The sequence below is a fragment of the Phyllopteryx taeniolatus genome, chromosome 18, assembly GCF_024500385.1.
Source record: "Phyllopteryx taeniolatus isolate TA_2022b chromosome 18, UOR_Ptae_1.2, whole genome shotgun sequence".
NCBI lineage: Eukaryota > Metazoa > Chordata > Actinopteri > Syngnathiformes > Syngnathidae > Phyllopteryx > Phyllopteryx taeniolatus.
In genome coordinates, this window is record NC_084519.1 from 10564188 (window position 1) to 10582033 (window position 17846).

The following is a 17846-nucleotide window of genomic DNA, read 5'->3' on the forward strand; positions in this document are numbered from 1 at the left end:
CAAATTCATTCATTTCATTTAATAATTGGTTAGTTCAAATAAAAATATACATCAAGTAAAAATGTTTATATATACATTTAGCACTTTTTTAGTTTAATGAATAATTACTGAATTAATTATGATGAAATTAAGTATTAATAGGACAAGTCAAACTTTTCAACAACAATAATCAGATTTAAAAATAAGACGTAATTATTTTTAACTGTTTCACGTTCACATTTTAACTTCTCTTTTCAATCAAATCTACATTTGTCTAATTTAAAAGATTGATTGCCCACTCCTGCAGTGTTACATTTCAGTTCAGTTTGTGTATCACGTTGGTTCAATGAGGAAAGACAATGGTTTTTAAATACAAATAAAATCTAATAAAATTAAATAGCATGAGACTATTAAAATCTAATACGAAATAGTTGTATTTAAAAAGTAGTCCAAGGTGTATGTCAGGTGTGCATTGGAAACTAAAAATAATAATAATAATTTTAAATACAAAGATATTTGTCATATTAGTTGGCAAGTATGGTTATGTTTAGTTCAGTGTAAGAAAAGTGATTCCCAACCACATAACTGTGCCATGAGAGATCACTGTGTGTATTGGGGGAGATTATCTACTTTCACTAAATTGGTAGGAAAAATATTATTAATATTATTTATTTACTTCAAACAATGCATCTTTAGAGTGATCTCAGCTTTGTAAAGTGATAGGCAGGACAATTAAATGCTCATCCAGTAGATGGCAGAAGGTACAATTAACCAGTGTATGCATATGTATTAGTCACCAGAATAATAGCTTTGTGTTCAAATTTCAGTCAATAAATTTGTGGGTAAATTGAGACAACGTCATCATTATTTTTAGCAATGTTCGATACAACTCTTTTTCAGACCGATACCACTTCCAGTACTCATTCTTGAGTACTCACTGATACCGATACCACTGGTACTTTTGATGCATTAAACTTCAATGAACACATTGACAGATAATTGTGGACAGAGACCTTTCTTTCTTTTTGACGCACATGATGATTCGGCGATGTGTCAAACCGCTGCATGTCTAGCGCCAACTACTGGCGAGGAGGACTCACTCAATGTCCTCTCAATGTATTTATTTTTTTTGCTCGTAAACATTGGTGGCTGGTTCCGGTGGCCTTCACGAGTACCCGATACCTTGAAATAAGGCCAGTATGACCAGTCCCTAATTATTTTAGTATATACCTTTTGTGACATTCTTGTTTAGCTGTGTGCTGTGAGTTGTTTTTGTAAAATATGTCCTAATAAAGTTGGGGAAAACCGAACATGCCTGTTCCATTCATTTCGTTTCTGTAGCATTTTAACGTTTTCATGTCTCTTAACTTTAAAAAAAAAATGAATATCTAACAATCGTTGGGCTTGACAATGTCAACTTGGTTGTGTTGTTTTGGAGGTGGGCCACCTCGAGATGGTTGCTATGGTGATTCTGCGGCTCATTCAGGAGCTTTTATGACGTCACCGCTGCCCTGTAAGCGGCGGCTGTGGGCATAATCAGCTGATTAGTTTAGCTCACGTTTCCGATAATGCCTCCATCACCGTCCTTTCATCCGCAAGATAAAGGACCCGTAGCAATGACGCGGATGTCGAGAAGTGCACCATGGAGACTCTCTCCCGGGGTCTCCCCCGTGCAACGAAGCGAGGTAACGCGGGCGCTTGCCGCTTAGCCAACATGCTAGTTAGCATTGGAGACCGCCTCGTAATTTGCTTCCTTGCGGCTTTCCCACACCTGGTTATCCTTTACTAACCATACCTAGCCCCTTTTCTTGTCATTATTATGCTTTGGGGTCCGGTTAAAATCAGCTAAAGCTAGCTGCATCAAGCTAGCTCCCGATTTGAATTCGAATGTCGTGCATAAGCAGCTAACCTCTCCAAAATATCACTTTCAAATACACGAACCAGTGACATGAAGGTATCTCCAGTATGTAACTTTACCTACCATCACTCTGTGTGTCAGACAATGTGGGTTAAGGAGTGACCTAACTGTTTGCAGTGATGGGTTGGTGCCACTAATGTCAGCTCGGGACTGCAGCAGACAGCACTCACCATGAGTGGCGAGCATACAGACATCCTGTCAACCGCAGAGGTGGTCCGAGATAGATGGAGAGTGGTAAGCCCCCTTTAATTCTTATTTAAGCAGCAGGTGTACTTAAGGGCAGTGATTTTCAACTTGTGGGTGGTGGACCGGTGGTAATAAAAAAAAAAAATAATAATAATTACAGGTAGTCCTCGGTTTATGACTACCTGCATACAATATTTCGAGGAACTGGTTTGTAAGAATATTTCATCACGGGGAAAAAGAAAAGCCCGTATAGGTTTTTATATGAATATTTACTGTAATTGTGACTTAACTACTTCTGTGGTGCATTCCAATTTACCAGGGATGTACTAATTTGGAATACGTCATCGCCGTGGGAGTAAAACTGAACCGTAAACGCACATCCTGGGTTGAATTTGTCTTGTAAAGAATTTATTATATGTTTCTGCACATGCTGGGTATGATGTTGAAGTGCATCCAGGGAGGCAGAGTGGCAAAGGGAAGTCCCAACTAACATCTTACAAAATGTACACAAAAGACTGACTTACTACCCACTCTGTTACTGGCAGGTGTTTAGCACTATAAAACAGAGCGGGTACTTGGGGAATAATGTCGTGGACAACAAACTTGATGGTAGTGTTATCGCAATACCAAAACTGTGACTTTAATACTATATCTGCATAAAGTACCTCACGACCGATAATGAAAAGAAAAATAGCAGAAGCCATGGCATCCATGATAATTCCCGTTATCCAATTTTTGGCATTTAACATATTTTAGGATTAACCTTGCAGACTTTTTTTTTTTTAACAAATTGTGGTTTGATTGAACATTTTGGTGCTTAAATATTCGGTACAATGTTTAATTCTCTTGGTTTAGTTGTGAGATGCATACAGTAAACTTCAACTTGGAGTAGCAATATATTGTGCATTAGACTTTAGCCTTCCATAGCTAATTCGGGTGATGTCCCCCCCCCAAGCTTGCTGTTAAGTACTGGTAATAAAAATATATGGTAGTGTTTCATTTTTGATGGGTTGGTATCATGACACTTCTGTGTTGTGCTGCCTTCTGAGAAGGTCTTGGATGAAGGCTAGGCCCTCGGGTGAAACTAGTTTGTGTCAGGAAGGGCAGCTGACTGTAGGGTCGGCTGCCCTTGTCTTTATCTTGACGATAAAGACAAGGGCAGCCGACCCTACAGTTTAGTCGGAAAAGGAGTAGGAAAAAATAGATGCCTCAGAAACGTTATTACTAGGGGGTAATGGTACATACATAAATGAGATGCACCTCTGTACCGAGATCCCACGCAGTACTTGCTAGGTAAGGGATAGGATTTTGTAGCTGTATTTTGTGCAACTGTGATATTTAATATTACTAAAAAAAACATTTTTGTACATGCAGTTGTCATGTTTAAGAAAATGTTTTCAAAGGCTAATTTTGAACAATGTGTTTTCTTTATTGGCCTTCTATAAAAGTGGGTCATGCGACATAGCAACAATAGGAAAATACAGCTTCCAGTGTGACAACAGTTGAGAGCTACTGCTTTAGGGTCACCCCCACCAGGCATGACGGGCACCTAGCTCATGTAAAACCCCTCTGCAGGTGAGAAAGATAGGCGGAGGCGGCTTCGGTGAGGTCTACGAGGTCTTGGACCTGCTGAGCCAGGCGACCGTTGCCATGAAAGTGGAGTCTGCCACCCACCCCAAACCAGTGCAGAGGACAGAGGCGGCCGTTTTGAGGAAGCTGCAGGGTGAGCGACACTTGGCCTCGCAAACAAAAGGCTGCATCAAGCGTTTGTTGCAGTGACTAGCAATCGAGTGTGTCTTCTGCCACTAGATAAGCAGTCCAGGAAATTGATCAGTTTGCGGTTTTAGTCATGTATAGATAACTTAATGGAACTGAATGTAAAACTGCCTTCTATATACAGCTAAGCATAGTCATAGAAAAAAATGCAACTACAAAATTCAGTTATAGCTTGGCATTTATATAAATATGAGTATCAGATAGATTGTAGAAGCAATATGGCTTTTAGGCGCCAATTATACACATTGAGGTACAAAAAGATTGTGTGACTGCGAATGTAAGACATAGAGTCAGCTAATCATCACATGAAAAATAATTGTACAGTATTGCAAAAGAGCTAACAGTTTGTATTAAAGGTTATTAATTAAAGGTATTATGAAAGGTTAGAAAATTATGCACGTGAAGCAACTGTACCTTATCTATACTGAGCATGTGATAGCTGGATCAACAAATACAATTCTGCACAAGGATATTGATTGCTAATACACGATGCTTTCAAAAAACGCTTGCCTACGATTGAGAGATTTTTAATTATGCTGTATCTTTGACATTGTTTCCAAGTAAAAAAACATGTCGCCTTAATTGTAACTGATAATCCACATCTGTACATTTATATTTTATTATTGTTTTTCAACAGGCAAAGATAACGTGTGTCGCTTTGTCAGTGCCGGTCGCAACGAACGCTTCAACTATGTGGTGATGGAACTCCAGGTTGGCATTCACAGGTTTCCTATGTATTACGAAAGGCATTAATATTAAGGATGTGTTTGAAGAGTGCTTGCATTTTAGTATATTCTCTAATTTTGCACAATTGTAAAGCACTTAAAGTGCTTGGAAAAGTTTACTGCTGAATCGTAAAACAATATTGTATTCTCACTATAACTTACAATTATCCTTGAGAGGGGAGTCTCGTGACATTAACATTTCACATAATTGACTTGTGGTGGGTCACTGACGGTGTAACGGTTTAGTCGCCTGACTTCCGTGAAGACAGGACATGTTCAATTCCCACTCAATGACGGTGTAGACGTGAAAGGCTATCTGCCGCTCTATATTTGTCCTGTAATTGACTGATGACGAGTCCAAGGTGTAGACCTCTTTTTTGGCTAAGGTACCTGGGATAGTCTCCAGCCCCTCATGACCTTAGACAGGATAAGCGGTATAGAACATTGATCCATGGATGAATTTATAATTACTTTATTGTACTGAGCAGCCAGGACAGAGAGGCATGTTTACCGTATTCATCGCTAGGTCACATTAAGGTCTGTTTTCAGTTCTATGATCATCATTGAACCTTTCCTCTTTGCCGTTACTGGCACCATTCTGTTGTGGCATCACAAAAAAGTAAACGAAAAAGCAATTGTTAAAAATTTACTAAACAGAAGTCTCTCAAGATATGCTTCAAGCTTGCGCAGTGACGGTTCGAGCGAAACTTTTTTAAAATATAGTTTCTTTTGTTTGAATGTGAATAATGAATGCAATGTGTGACTGTCCAAAGGGGAGGAACCTGGCAGATCTGCGCAGAAGCAGGGCCCGTGGTACATTCTCCGTCTCGACAACTCTGAGGCTCGGCAAGCAGATTTTACAGGGCATCGAAAACATCCACTCTGTGGGCTTCCTGCACCGCGACATTAAACCGGTAAGATAACAGTTACATGAAATAGTTATTGTAGTTTCACATTGCAAATATCATTTTCACAATTGATCACCAGCCCTTACTCATGTCATTCATAGGCTAACTTTGCAATGGGAAGATTAGCAAGTACCTGTAGGTGCTGCTACATGCTGGACTTTGGTTTAGCCCGACAGTACATGACCTCCAACCAGGAACTCCGTCCTGTAAGTACACACAAAACCCCACTTGTCAAAACTAAATATCTAAAACTGACTTTTTTTTTTTGTACAAAAATGAATAAATGTGTCTCAAATGTTCCTGTAATTTAAAAAAATATATATAATTTTCCCCCCAGCCTCGGTCTGTGGCCGGCTTCAGAGGAACTGTGCGATATGCTTCTATCAATACTCATAAAAATAAGGTGACTAAACGTTTTGTCCTGTACATTACGTTTCACAACCTCCACCAAGAAGGTAGGTACAAGTTCTAATGAATGTTTACGGCAAATGTGAGCCTTAGAATTAGGTAGGTTTCCTCGGGACCTAAAGCAGTTTGTCCCATAATTAAATTCGTTGTATTTTAAGATCTTTTAAAATCTGAAATATGTGTCCAATGATCAAACGTTACATTTAGTAACATTGATAAGTGTCAAACCTTTAGTGAGTGACAAGTTTAACACCATTATAAACAAATATGCATATATTTTGAGTGTCATTTGTCCATTGTTTGTGGTTGGCTGTATGCCTTTTCTGTTTTCACTTTTTGTGTGATTTTTGACTCTGCAGGAAATTGGTCGTCATGACGATTTATGGTCCCTCTTCTACATGTTGGTTGAATTCATGTCTGGTCAGCTCCCATGGAGGAAATTTAAAGACAAGGTGTGATATGTACACTTGCTCACTGTCCAAAACATTAAGTACCAACATAAATGTACATCTCAGAGAAAAGAAATTGAGCATTATTCTCTTTGTAAAGGCAGAATTTTGTCCCGTTAGTGTACGAATGTAGATATGTACTTGGAGTGTGAATTGTATTTTTATCCTCCTCTCTGACAGGAACAAGTAGGAAATCTAAAAGATGCATATGACCATAGCCTCATGCTTAATCACTTACCATCTGAGTTTAGCGCATTCCTTGATCACATCCTTAGCTTGGACTACTACACCAAGCCAGACTATGAGGTTGGCTATAAGCTCACGTTTGCATTATCATGTTTGGTCCTCTCCTGAGTGCTAAAATGCTGACACGTGTGTTTCCCCCGTGACAGATGCTGATGTCACTGTTTGACAGCGCTATGAAAAGCCACAATGTGCTGCACAATGATCCCTACGACTGGGAGAAATGTGACTCAGAGGACATGCTGACCGCTGCAGCGGCGCCGCCGACCGGCCAGGACCTCACCCGCCTCACGCCAGCACACATGGGGTACACGTCACTAAATATTTATATACATGTATAGCCATGCTATTGTTATTCCTTAACCTTTTACCCACAGTAGAGCCAGTAGTCCTTTTTTTTTTTTTTTTTTTTGTAGATTACATTTCCACCCTGTCAACTCTCACAGTGGGAGTACTGCACTAAATTGTGCTTTGCAAATGAGCTCGAGGGTGACACCTCTCTCTCCTACCTCTCCTCTCTCTTTCACAGCATGGCCAATGCATCAGTGCTGCCAGTGGAATTGCAGAGGGAGAACACGGAGGATGTCCTCATGCTCGGAGAGCGCTTCAGCGACGCTGACAACTGCCCCCCTATCCCTGCTGCTACTGTGCCTGCGAGAGGCATATGGGATGAAATGGACCGCATTCAAAACCAGAAACATGTTGAGCCAGTGATCAGGAAGGTCAGTTCTGTGCAGCATCCGCATTCTGTTGCCTGTCCTACCCTTTTTTTAAATTCTACCGTACTGTATATGTTGGGACTTGGACAGCATGGTAAATTAGTGGGTAGCACATCTGCTGTACATTTCTGATTCTGATATTTGGAGTCAGAATGTCAGCTCCTGTGTGGAGTTTGCGTATTAAAAATGTCTATGCAGGTTTGGGATGCAACCTGCTTTTTAGTTTTTTTTTCATTTTCCACTCTGATTTGTTGTTCCCAAAATCTTCATACTGCAGTTAGATTAATTTCAACATCAGAGTAGGTCAGCACGATTTATATATGCAGTAAATGTTTAATGCTGTTTTAGTATTCTGTCAACAACTAATACACTAATTTATCTCTTTCCCAAAACATGCTCTTGTTCTCACACAGACATTCAACATTAAGCATTATAAACAGATATGCCACAACAGGCATTGTAATGTAAATGAAACGCATAGCTTAGCTTTGGTGCGTTGTAGGTGACTGTCCATCCATTCGTCTGTGCATCTTCGGGTTATGTGTTTCTGAAACTATAGCTGGACCTACTGGGCCTTTTACTGCATTGTGCGCCTCGTCTGGAAAAACGTATCTCAGAGTGGAGAATGAATTCTTGCACATTGCACAGGGGAGGTGCCAAATGTTAGGCCAAGTTTGAAAGTCATATCACTTTACATAATCATCAGATACTTCTGAGTATTTTGACAGGATGTGACGTGACTATATGAATTTTGTAGTCTGTAGTTGCATATACTTTTAATTAAAATGTTACTTTTTTTTTTTATTTTTTTTTATATTTATCTCACTGTTAGTCACTTAAACAGTTTAACACATCGGTTTAAGAAAAATATGAATGGCATGTAAAGACTCCCCTGTGGAGGCGGAGGGGCACAGTAACTCGTCGTTAAACTACGCTTGCAGCCTGCTGTCTCAATCACAGTGAAAAGTCTGCCCCACTCTCTATTTTAAGATAATGGTGTGATCGATATCCCCACGTAATTGACTGCATGGCCACCATGCTTGCCGTGGTTTTCATTGTCTAAGAAGACATGAAAATTGTAATCTGTGAAATTATTCAGATTTTTACTAAATGTACCTGTAAACCTTTTTTTTTCTGTAACTAGTGAATTTTTTTTTGTATCCTTATTACATAATGCTGTTATGTTACTCCCTGATCCTGCTGGACAGCTATTTCTAGTGGTCCTTGGGTCACCATGTATAAATCATTCAATTCAAGTACTGTACACCAATATAGTCTGGTTAATTAAGCACGCTAACTTGACCTTAGGTATGAATGTGAGTGTGAGTGGTTATTTGTTTATGCATGTCCGATTGACTGTCGACCAGTAAATTGTCAGTTGGAATCTATCCCAGCTGATTTTGGGAGCGAGGCGGGTACACCCAGGACTGGTCAACAGTCAATTTCAGGGCACATACAAGTAACCATTCACACTCACATTCGCACCTTTGGGCAATTTAGAATTGTCAATGAACCTCACGTGCATGTTTTTTAATGTGGGAGGAAGCTGGATACAACCCATGCAAGCACAGGAAGAACATGCGAACTCCTCACAGGAGGGGCAAAGCCAAGATTCAAACCTTAGAACAGTGAGGCATACGTGCTACCCACGAGTACACCGTACTGTCCTGAATCAAAATGCATGCTTAATCAATTTCAGAGATTCTATTGAAATTTTAAGCATCTTTATCCCTTATTTTTTTCAGGTGGTGACTGAGGAAGAGCACAGTCAGAACCAGGGCAACCAAAGCCCCGCTGGCTCCGTGCAGAGCTCTCCGAGACGAGTACGATCCGAGACCCTGTTCTTGGACCGGGCTGTGCCGCTGCTTCGGAAGATGCGTCAGAGTCAGAGCTTGGCGTTTGAAAGGAGACTTGCACCTGAGCCCAAGCCGACTCTTGAGCGCTTCTTTGAGTCCTGGTTAGTACATCAAACATCATATTTTAGTGCTTATGGTTATGGGTTATGTTCCAGACCCACATGAGGTAGGTAAAATTCCATGATAAAGAGAGACCATATGCATTTTTATAATAGATTTACCCCTTCCACACATTTTAAACACATTTAAACGTAGTAAAACACACAAACTTTTTTTAAACAATTTTAAAATATTCCTTAGCGCCTGCTCTTCCTCGTGCTCACATAATTCTCTCAGTAAGAAGCAAAGTGTTACTTCAAGCTTTTTATTAGTCACTCCCATTTAAGGTTTACTGTAAAACCGAGACGGAAAATCAAGGATCAAACACTTAATTTTTAAACACAGAAATATTCAACCAAACCATATAATTTTGTTAAAAGTATGCTTAGTTAGCTTAATGCTAACATAATGCGAAACAATGTAGCTGGGCGAAGGGAAATTAGGGTAGATGTGACAGTAATTAGAAACCTCTAATCTCTGTGGCATTCAGGCTCGACATTTTCTCTATTTCCTGTCAAAACAACGCTCAGTTGGACTAAAAAGGAAACTCATTAACTCTGGGTTAGAACTAGAACAGTTAGTGTTAACCCACTTCGCTTCTTGGGCTCACATTTTTTTCACAATCAATTAAAAAAATGAATTGCAGAAAATCACATCATCATCGACACTGACAGCCTGTTGGAAAATACAAAATATAACCAACCCACCTCTCTTACCTCGCCAATATGGCATAACCCAGACTTCCAACTACATAACAGCTCCTTAAATTCGGACTTGCCTTTACTGTAGCTATGAAAAATGAAAATGAAAAATGATAGCTTCAATCTGCAACATAGCAGTGGCGCAAACAATGAACTGCGATATGGCAAAGGTAGTACTTTGTGGAAATCAAACGCTTTTGCTAAATTCCTTACTGTTTTTTTTTAATTCTAGTCGAGGCAAAACGCCTCCGGTCCTTTCTAACATCGGGGAGAAAGTCTTGTCGGACGATCATTCTGGCACGGGTACGGCTGACCCAGAGGATGGCGCAGTCAGCAGCGGTTTTGTCGCAGTCAACATAAGTCCTGTGGTCCAAGAGGGAGACTCCCAGGAGTGGGTGGTGCTGGAGCTAGAGCAAGGCACCAATTCCGTAGCCATCAAGCCTTCAGCTGAAGCCCAGCGCGAGGACAAAGCAGTGGCCCCGAACGCTGCCGATGGCGAGAAACACCCACCGCAGGAGGGCACGGCTGTAGCGATCAGTCCTGTTCTGTCACACTGTTCTGTCGGGTCGTGGTTACTTGGCCACAGGAGGCTGCCAGGGATGCTGGGGCAGATGCCCTCGGTCATCATGGGACGACCCCACATGGATCAGGTAGGCGTGTTCAAGCATTTAATTGTGTCCCACTCTGCCGCCATGCTTGTTTTTGTGTGCAGAACATTTGACGCACTTTTGCTTGGCTCAAAATCAACTAAGGATGCACCAATATCACTTTTCAGACAGAGTACAAATACTTACATTTGAGTACTTGCAATACAGAGTACTGATACTTGATAATGCCATTTGTTGAAAATGTTTTATTTTCAAATATTGTTAAAAACACGTTTTTTTTTAACATGGCATAAGTTTCACTCAAATATAACACTTTTTAGAGTAGCGTCTTGTCATTACTAACATTTTTCTAACAGTCCTACCACACATTTTACTGAAGTGTAGCCTCAGTTTGACTAGTAGGGAGCATTATATAACGAGATTAGAAACGAAGAAAAACGTGGAGTCTGGCGAGTCTAAGTAGGACTATATGGATGCTGTGTTACTCAGTGTGTTGACGACAAAAAAAAGTGATTAAAAAGAAATACAGACTGCTCATTGAAAATACCACAAGTTAGGAACTAAAACTATGACAGGACAACCGTAGTGATACTTTATCACACCATCGCTTAAGTCTCTTAACATGTCACGTCAGTACACATCGCACGGCCACTGCAGCTTCATGATGGAACCTCGCGAAGAGGCTCACGACACTTGCTGCTTGCCAGGTGCCGACGGCCTCTAATCTCTGCCTGAGCGGAGTTTATCATCCATTTTTCTAGACCATATTTTGCAGTCGGCGAAAAGTGTTGCCATCCGTGCCCTTACAGTATCGGTCGGTGCGAAGTATGACATAGGAGCATGTTTTTTGTACCAAATACTATACAGATTCTCAACATCCCTAGATTCGAAATCTCTTGAGAACTGAGCCAAAAAAAAAATTATTTTCATAAATTTATGTACAAACCCACACAAGCATGGGGAGAACATGCCATCTCCACATAGGAAGACCGTAGTTGAGATTCAAACCTTGAACCTAAGAACTGTGAGGCATATGTGCTCATCACTCATACTCTTTGCTATTGATAAAATTTTCTCATTTTAGATGGCCAGAGAGCAATTAGAATAAAATTGAGATGTTTGTAGCACCACTTAATATTCAATTGCTACTCTTCGTTGCTCTGCAACGTAATCTTCAGTCACGCTCCTAATCACTGAGTTCTTTTCAGTCTTCCAGCTGCACACCGCAGGCGCCTGTGCTCGAGAAGAGTGACACGATACCTCTTGAGGGTGCGTCCAGCAAATCCGATGAACTCCCTGGACAACTCCTAAAGGATGGAGGGAAAACGGATTTGGCCCCGTCATCGAGCCCACTTAAGGGTTCGACAACACTCCTAACAAAAGACCCAGAGAGTGATTCTGGTCTGCCTGACTGCTCGTTAGAGCTGAACCAGCAGCCTCAAGCGGTCTGTTCACTCCTCGCTTCTTTAAGGCCAAAAGACTCTCCCTGCTCGCCAAAAATGAGCCGTATCCCAATACGAGACTCCGGCACTCCCCCGGACTCTCCGGGCAGGAACCTGCACCGGGACAGGCGAAATCGCTGGAGCAGCCCTGTACCCGGCTCGCCCACGCATTCCCCTTCTCCATCCCTTTCCTGCGAAAACCTGCAGGTCACTCTCCCTCGAGAACGTCTATCCTCGGAGCGAGGGTCCAGGTCGGACTGTGGAGGGGAAGACCCTCTTTCTCTGTCCTCCTCATCCGGCAGTAAAAGTAAGATCCCACGACCCATGAGCGCCACCTTTGTTCCCGAGCAGCTCAGCGGCAGACACATGCCTCACCCACCACCTGGGAAACCGTCTGAAGGCCCCTGTGCCGACCACAGGTATGACACAATTTTCACTACACACTCATAGTCTGCATTTTACTATACTTACAAAGTGAAATTTGGCTTAATGATACATTTTACAAATAACTGTTTGACTATTTGGCTTGTATAACTCAATGGAGAAATAACATGATTGTATATCAGCCTAAACCTATTCTTAAAACCTGTTATTTTGAAATGTTTCATCATAATATCATTGTGATATTGTGAAATAATAACCTGTGAATATATTCAAATATGGAATTTAACAAAACTGTGAAAACTGGAGTCTTATTTTTTTTAATGTTTTTATCAGTGGGAGGTTTGTTCCAAAAACATTTGAATGAACAGTTCATTACTTATTCATACTCTCTCCTCTCTTTTGAGGCGGCGGCGGTTGCGAGTACGTGCCAGCAGCACCAGCGACACGGACTCTTTGTCCAATCTGAGCCAGTTGCCGCAGGACCGCGGCGGCCAGCTCGTCAGCCCACCTCCACCTCGCCCTTGCAGCTCCTCCGTCCTGCACCGCTCGCTGAGTTGCTCACCATCCCGCCAGGAGCCCCGCAACGGCAGGGCACCGCCTTTGGGACGCAGCCGCTCTCCGTCTAGCTTCGGCGGGTCATCTACGCCGCCGCCTCCTCCTCCTCCTCGTCACGGCCCCCTGCAAGCCAGGTCGTCCGGGCAGAGTCCGTGGGCCCCCCCACGCTCTATAGGAACAGGTTTGATCCAGGAGGGTAAAGGCTCAGGGAAACTGAAACGGTGATTAACAGAAAAGACTGATCTGATCGCATGTGTAAATACAGTATTTGCTCAAAGGAATATATACCGTATGTAATGTAAGAAAAACATGTATTTATCTATTTATTTGCTACATTAGCTTAAATTGACCCATGAACACTGAACAGTACCTTGAAACGCTCCAGTGATTATGTGCATACACTTCAAGGAATGTTTGATGAAAATGGTTGCAACCGGGGTGCATAATTCAAAGTGAACCATGGCCCTCACATCCCCTTTTTCATGACAAATGCTTGAAATAATCTTTGAATTTGATACCATCCTACGGCCACATTACAAAACGTAGGGGAAAAAAAGTGTAATTTAGCTTCACCCATCTATCTCATCTCATCTTCTAGGACAGTCTTTCTCAACCTGTATTAAACCAAGGCACATATTACTTTAGAAAAAGCTCACGGCAAACCACCAAGCAAAAAGTATGGTCTACATATTGAAATATGATCTCAATTTCCTCACAAATTGACTTGGAAATTCACACTTGTTTAGTTGAACACAAAGCTATGATTGTTGTATCAATGGTACGAGATGGAGTTCTGTTCTACCTTTCCATCTAGTGGAAGAGCATTTAATTGTTCTGCGTGTCCTTATGTCGCTGGCATAGATAGAATACATTTGTAGTAAATAAAATAACACCAGATGATCTCTCAGGGCGCACTACAGTAATGTGACGCTGCACAGTAGTTGGAATCATTGGTTTAGGTTACCCGCGTCCAGTTGGGGCTCGCTCCTTTGGACTAGTTCCCCCAAAATGGCTGACTTCCTGTTCAATGTCAGCCATGGTTTCTTGAGACATTTTCATGCGTGTTGTTATGTTAGCGATGTCCATCCAATTTCACGTCTGTCGTTGAAACATGTTTGTATAACTTACCAGGGGGCGCAATGAAGTGAGTTTTGGGGAGTTGTGTTGGAGACTCCAAAAAATACGTTTCAAGCACGATACGTGCACTTGCAAATATTTTGAATTTTTGGCATGCTATGGCTCTCCAAAATGCAATTTATTCATCTGAAGAATAAACAGCGATTCCGGTACGGGCCAGTAATAATACAAATATTTTAAATTGCCAGGTTAAACACAAGAAACAACGCATTCAACTTCACAAAACAATCTTAGTTTACCACATGTGTAGCGCCATCCAAATTGCCATCGATATAATTTTGCACAGTTTGCAGCCCTAAAGCTAGCAACATGTCAAAGTTTTGTCCATGTATATATATTATATAAGCAAATGACATCCATTTTGAGGTCTAGATCATTGAGTGCAAGTGCATCCATTTTATAGAACTTAGTGAATTCATGTCCCAAAAGTGTAATGGTGGAAGACAAAACACTAAAATAATCCGCAATACAGCAAAAAAAAAAAAATAATAATAATAATAATTACACAGCCTCCAAATTATGTAAACTGATACTGTACCGCTTATCAGTTTACATAATTTGGAGGCTGTGTAATTATTATTATTATTTTGTACAGAAAAGGGATGGATGGAAAAAACAAAGATTATATTGGAGTCCCCAATGTTGAACGCTCCTACATTTAATGTCAGCAAATTTCGCGAGAGTTCAGTTTACTACCTAAAGGATTAATATTGAAATGCTTTTTCTTCGGCCTTTTGTGATTCCACTTTAGAAGCGAGGAAAAGAGAATCCTAAATGGAACTTGTTACATCATCATCAAGGATCATTGTGTGGTGGTTAGGAAGGCTAAAATTGTTACTTTAAAAATCTAATTCACTATAGGGAACTTTTTTTTAAAGTTAGAACAATTTGGAAGTCAATGGATTGTGTTCAGCTTTGGAGGTTGCACTTTTTTGGCACATTTTGTTGACAGCTATGGTCTGTTTTTGACTCACCAATAATCTTGTCGTGAATTTCCATATTTGTAAGTCTATTATTGCTGAATGTGGCTTTTAATGCTTTACATGCCATGTCTGCCCATGATTAGACCAAAATGAGAGACCTCAACTGTTGAGGTACCATCGGTAAAGTGGTAACCATACATTTGCTATAAAATCACTTAAAATCCATCAGCAAAACCAGAGAATGTCCCATTAAGCAGGAAAACCCTGCTTAAACCTAGCCATGAATAGCTTTGCATCAGCTTATTAGAATGTATTTATAAGCACTATCATTCTTCAGTATTGTAAATGTGCATGAGTCATTGTATTTTTTTATTATTCATTTGTACAACCAGCATACATATCTGTATTTTTACCAAGCTGCTTTTGATCATGAAAATACATCATGTCCACAAGCAAAAAAAAAAAAAAAAGTGTTTTTATTGACTGTCAAGACTATTTTGGTGCATTTAAGTGCCATAGTAACTACAGTAATGATCACCAAGTGTAGTTAATATGACACTGGGTTTACCAGAGGAAACCGTTTTACAAATAGATATGCAACTCTTGAGAACACTTTTACAATAACTGCAAACAAAAAAGCACTTAATTTTTGTTTTGTTCTGATGGCATTACTACCATAGACCCATTTGGTTGGTAGGCAAATAAGACATCATACATAAGTTTAATATTGTTTATTTCCTGTGAATTCATGAACGCCTACATCTTAAACATTTATTTACAGTGCATTGATCAAAAGCTGTTCAAGATAGCTATAAAGGCTGGTATATAGTTGCATACAGTCAGAAATGCTACACAGTATGTAAAAATCTATGACATAATACTTTATCCAAATCAATGCAGCCTTGAAGTCGACAGCATGTTTGTTGTAAATTTTATCACTATGTCAATACCAATATAATACTTAGTCTATGTCAATCTGAAGTTTTGTGTATTGCAGTATTATGAGCTCTAGAAGAGGGGGGCGGTCTGTCGGGGGTCATCTGGCAACACACTGATGGAGTCCTCTGCCTTTCCACACAGCATGCAAAGCATTGTGTACTCCTAAATGATACAATATGAATGCATATGTATGTAAGCGAACAAAAACAAACCTCATAACCAACCAGCAATTGACTTTGAAATGAATAAAATAAACTACGCAATAAAATGACACTAGGTATGATGCAGTGAAATCACAGTACAGTAATATAATACAATTTATCTGACTGTTGTCCACATTATGGTCACGGGTGAGCTGGAGCCTATCATAGCTGATTTTGACCGAGGCAGGGTACACACAGACAATCAAACATTCACACCTGTGGACAATTTTCACTATAATTAAACTAACATTTGGGGAAGACATTTTTGGGTGTTTCAATGTCTCCGTATGTTTAAAGCATGTTGGTGGGGTAAAACTTAATGTTTTTTTAATATATGGGCTCTATCACGTGAGACTTTATCAGATCCCCTGCTGTATTGCTGTTTATTATGGATTTTTATGTTAAACATACACATTTTTTTTGTACTGATAATTGAAAAATGTTTACATCTTTATTAAGTTTGTGACAGGGGTATTTTAAGGGCTGAACTTAGTTTATGTGGTCTCTATATCGCACAATTTCACCTATCCTGGGTGGGTCTGGAACATTTATTTGATGCACATGAAATTATTTGAGGTGTACAAGAACATAGGAAATTACACTACAATATTTAGATGTGTACCTATTTTTTATTGTTTTCTGACTTACCTGATATTCATCAACCACTGAGAATGTGTATTCGTGCCTGGCGATGACATGGTCACAGTTTTTACAAACATCTAGAAGAAAAACGATGATTGGTGAGTGGATTATAAACGTGGATCTACTACATATTTAATATGAAATTCAGCTTGTACCGTAATTATTTGTTTATACATCAGTGAGCATTACTTTCTAAGACGGAATGGGAACGTAAAGTGTTATGGGGAAACGATTAAATGGACATTGTAATAGAACAAAGTATTCAATATGTCAAAACGATTTACGGTCATAAGTGACAATCTCCTCTCCATCATCATCCTCTGTGTCTTTATTACAGATCATCACGAAGTCCCTGTGATGGCATTTGGCACAGCCCAGGTAGTTCATCAGATAGGAGCCATTCTCCAGACATGTGCTTCCCTGAGCAGGGGGGAAAAAATGTTTAATCTATGTATTATTGTAACGTAAACATCTGAATCAAGACGTGAGTATCACTGACAAAACTGATCCGAGGTTGAGATTATGCAAAATAAGCATTTTAACGTACCCGGTCGGGGTATTCTTTTTGCACACAGCCGTTGCACATTTTAACTTATAAATAATAATAATAATAACAGGATAATGTGTAAAGTCTTTGTAAAGACTTTTAATTTCAAGAATAGGTTTGTAGCAAACTGCCTGATCTTCCGCAACAAAAGACACCGCCTTCTAGCTTAGCATAGCAGTTGGATACAGGAAGTAAACACAATGTCTATGATTTTTTTTTTAAATCTTTGTATTTTTATTGAACAAGATGGATACAAAATCTGTGGCTTTTGTCAAAGTCAAATACAATTAATACAATCAGACGTTATGAATTTGCGGCATTATTATTATTATTTTTTAAAGATGATCGCCCCGGATTTCCGATTTAAAACTTCCGGACTGCATGTCCTTGCTGTGTGATTAGGATTCCCACACAGTTTCTAGGCAGCACACGCCCCACTTCAACATGATTGGCTCCTGCTTGGCGGGAAGCGCAGGCTACGCCGACGTAACGTGATGAC

At 40.2% G+C, this 17846-nt stretch overlaps 2 protein-coding genes across 3 annotated transcripts; one reads left to right on the top strand and one right to left on the bottom strand.

Annotated features, from left to right (window-relative positions):
• Positions 1–1462: 1462 nt before the first annotated feature.
• On the top strand, positions 1463–15751 carry ttbk2b (tau tubulin kinase 2b). 2 transcript variants are annotated; one of them, XM_061753536.1, is made up of 15 exons: positions 1463–1664; positions 2015–2131; positions 3659–3806; positions 4497–4570; positions 5358–5498; positions 5594–5698; positions 5830–5895; positions 6260–6352; positions 6530–6655; positions 6742–6899; positions 7122–7314; positions 9057–9268; positions 10200–10617; positions 11784–12436; positions 12806–15751. In XM_061753536.1, the coding sequence occupies exons 2-15, from the start codon at positions 2069–2071 to the stop codon at positions 13179–13181; spliced, it is 2826 nt and encodes a 941-aa protein (XP_061609520.1). In that variant the 5' UTR covers positions 1463–1664; positions 2015–2068; the 3' UTR covers positions 13182–15751. The 2 variants fall into 2 exon arrangements, with proteins under 2 accessions (XP_061609520.1, XP_061609521.1); XM_061753537.1 differs by lacking the exon at positions 1463–1664 and adding an exon at positions 1703–1933.
• churc1 (churchill domain containing 1) lies at positions 15733–17535 on the bottom strand. Its single transcript, XM_061753543.1, has 4 exons — positions 17348–17535; positions 17085–17220; positions 16807–16877; positions 15733–16117 (listed from the first exon to the last, which is right to left on the bottom strand). The coding sequence occupies exons 1-4, from the start codon at positions 17384–17386 to the stop codon at positions 16025–16027; spliced, it is 339 nt and encodes a 112-aa protein (XP_061609527.1). The 5' UTR covers positions 17387–17535; the 3' UTR covers positions 15733–16024.
• Between the last annotated feature and the right edge of the window lie 311 nt (positions 17536–17846).

Coding starts and splice junctions, on each gene's coding strand:
- ttbk2b (XM_061753536.1), top strand. CDS start 2,069: ATGAGTGGCGAGCATACAGACATCCTGTCAACCGCAGAGGTGGTCCGA. Junction 5,896..6,259: donor TCAATACTCATAAAAATAAG/GTGACTAAACGT, acceptor TTGACTCTGCAG/GAAATTGGTCGTCATGACGA. Junction 6,656..6,741: donor ACACCAAGCCAGACTATGAG/GTTGGCTATAAG, acceptor CCCCCGTGACAG/ATGCTGATGTCACTGTTTGA.
- churc1 (XM_061753543.1), bottom strand. CDS start 17,386: ATGTGCAACGGCTGTGTGCAAAAAGAATACCCCGACCGG. Junction 17,221..17,347: donor AAAAAGAATACCCCGACCGG/GTACGTTAAAAT, acceptor CCCCCTGCTCAG/GGAAGCACATGTCTGGAGAA. Junction 16,878..17,084: donor GGAGATTGTCACTTATGACC/GTAAATCGTTTT, acceptor TTTTTCTTCTAG/ATGTTTGTAAAAACTGTGAC.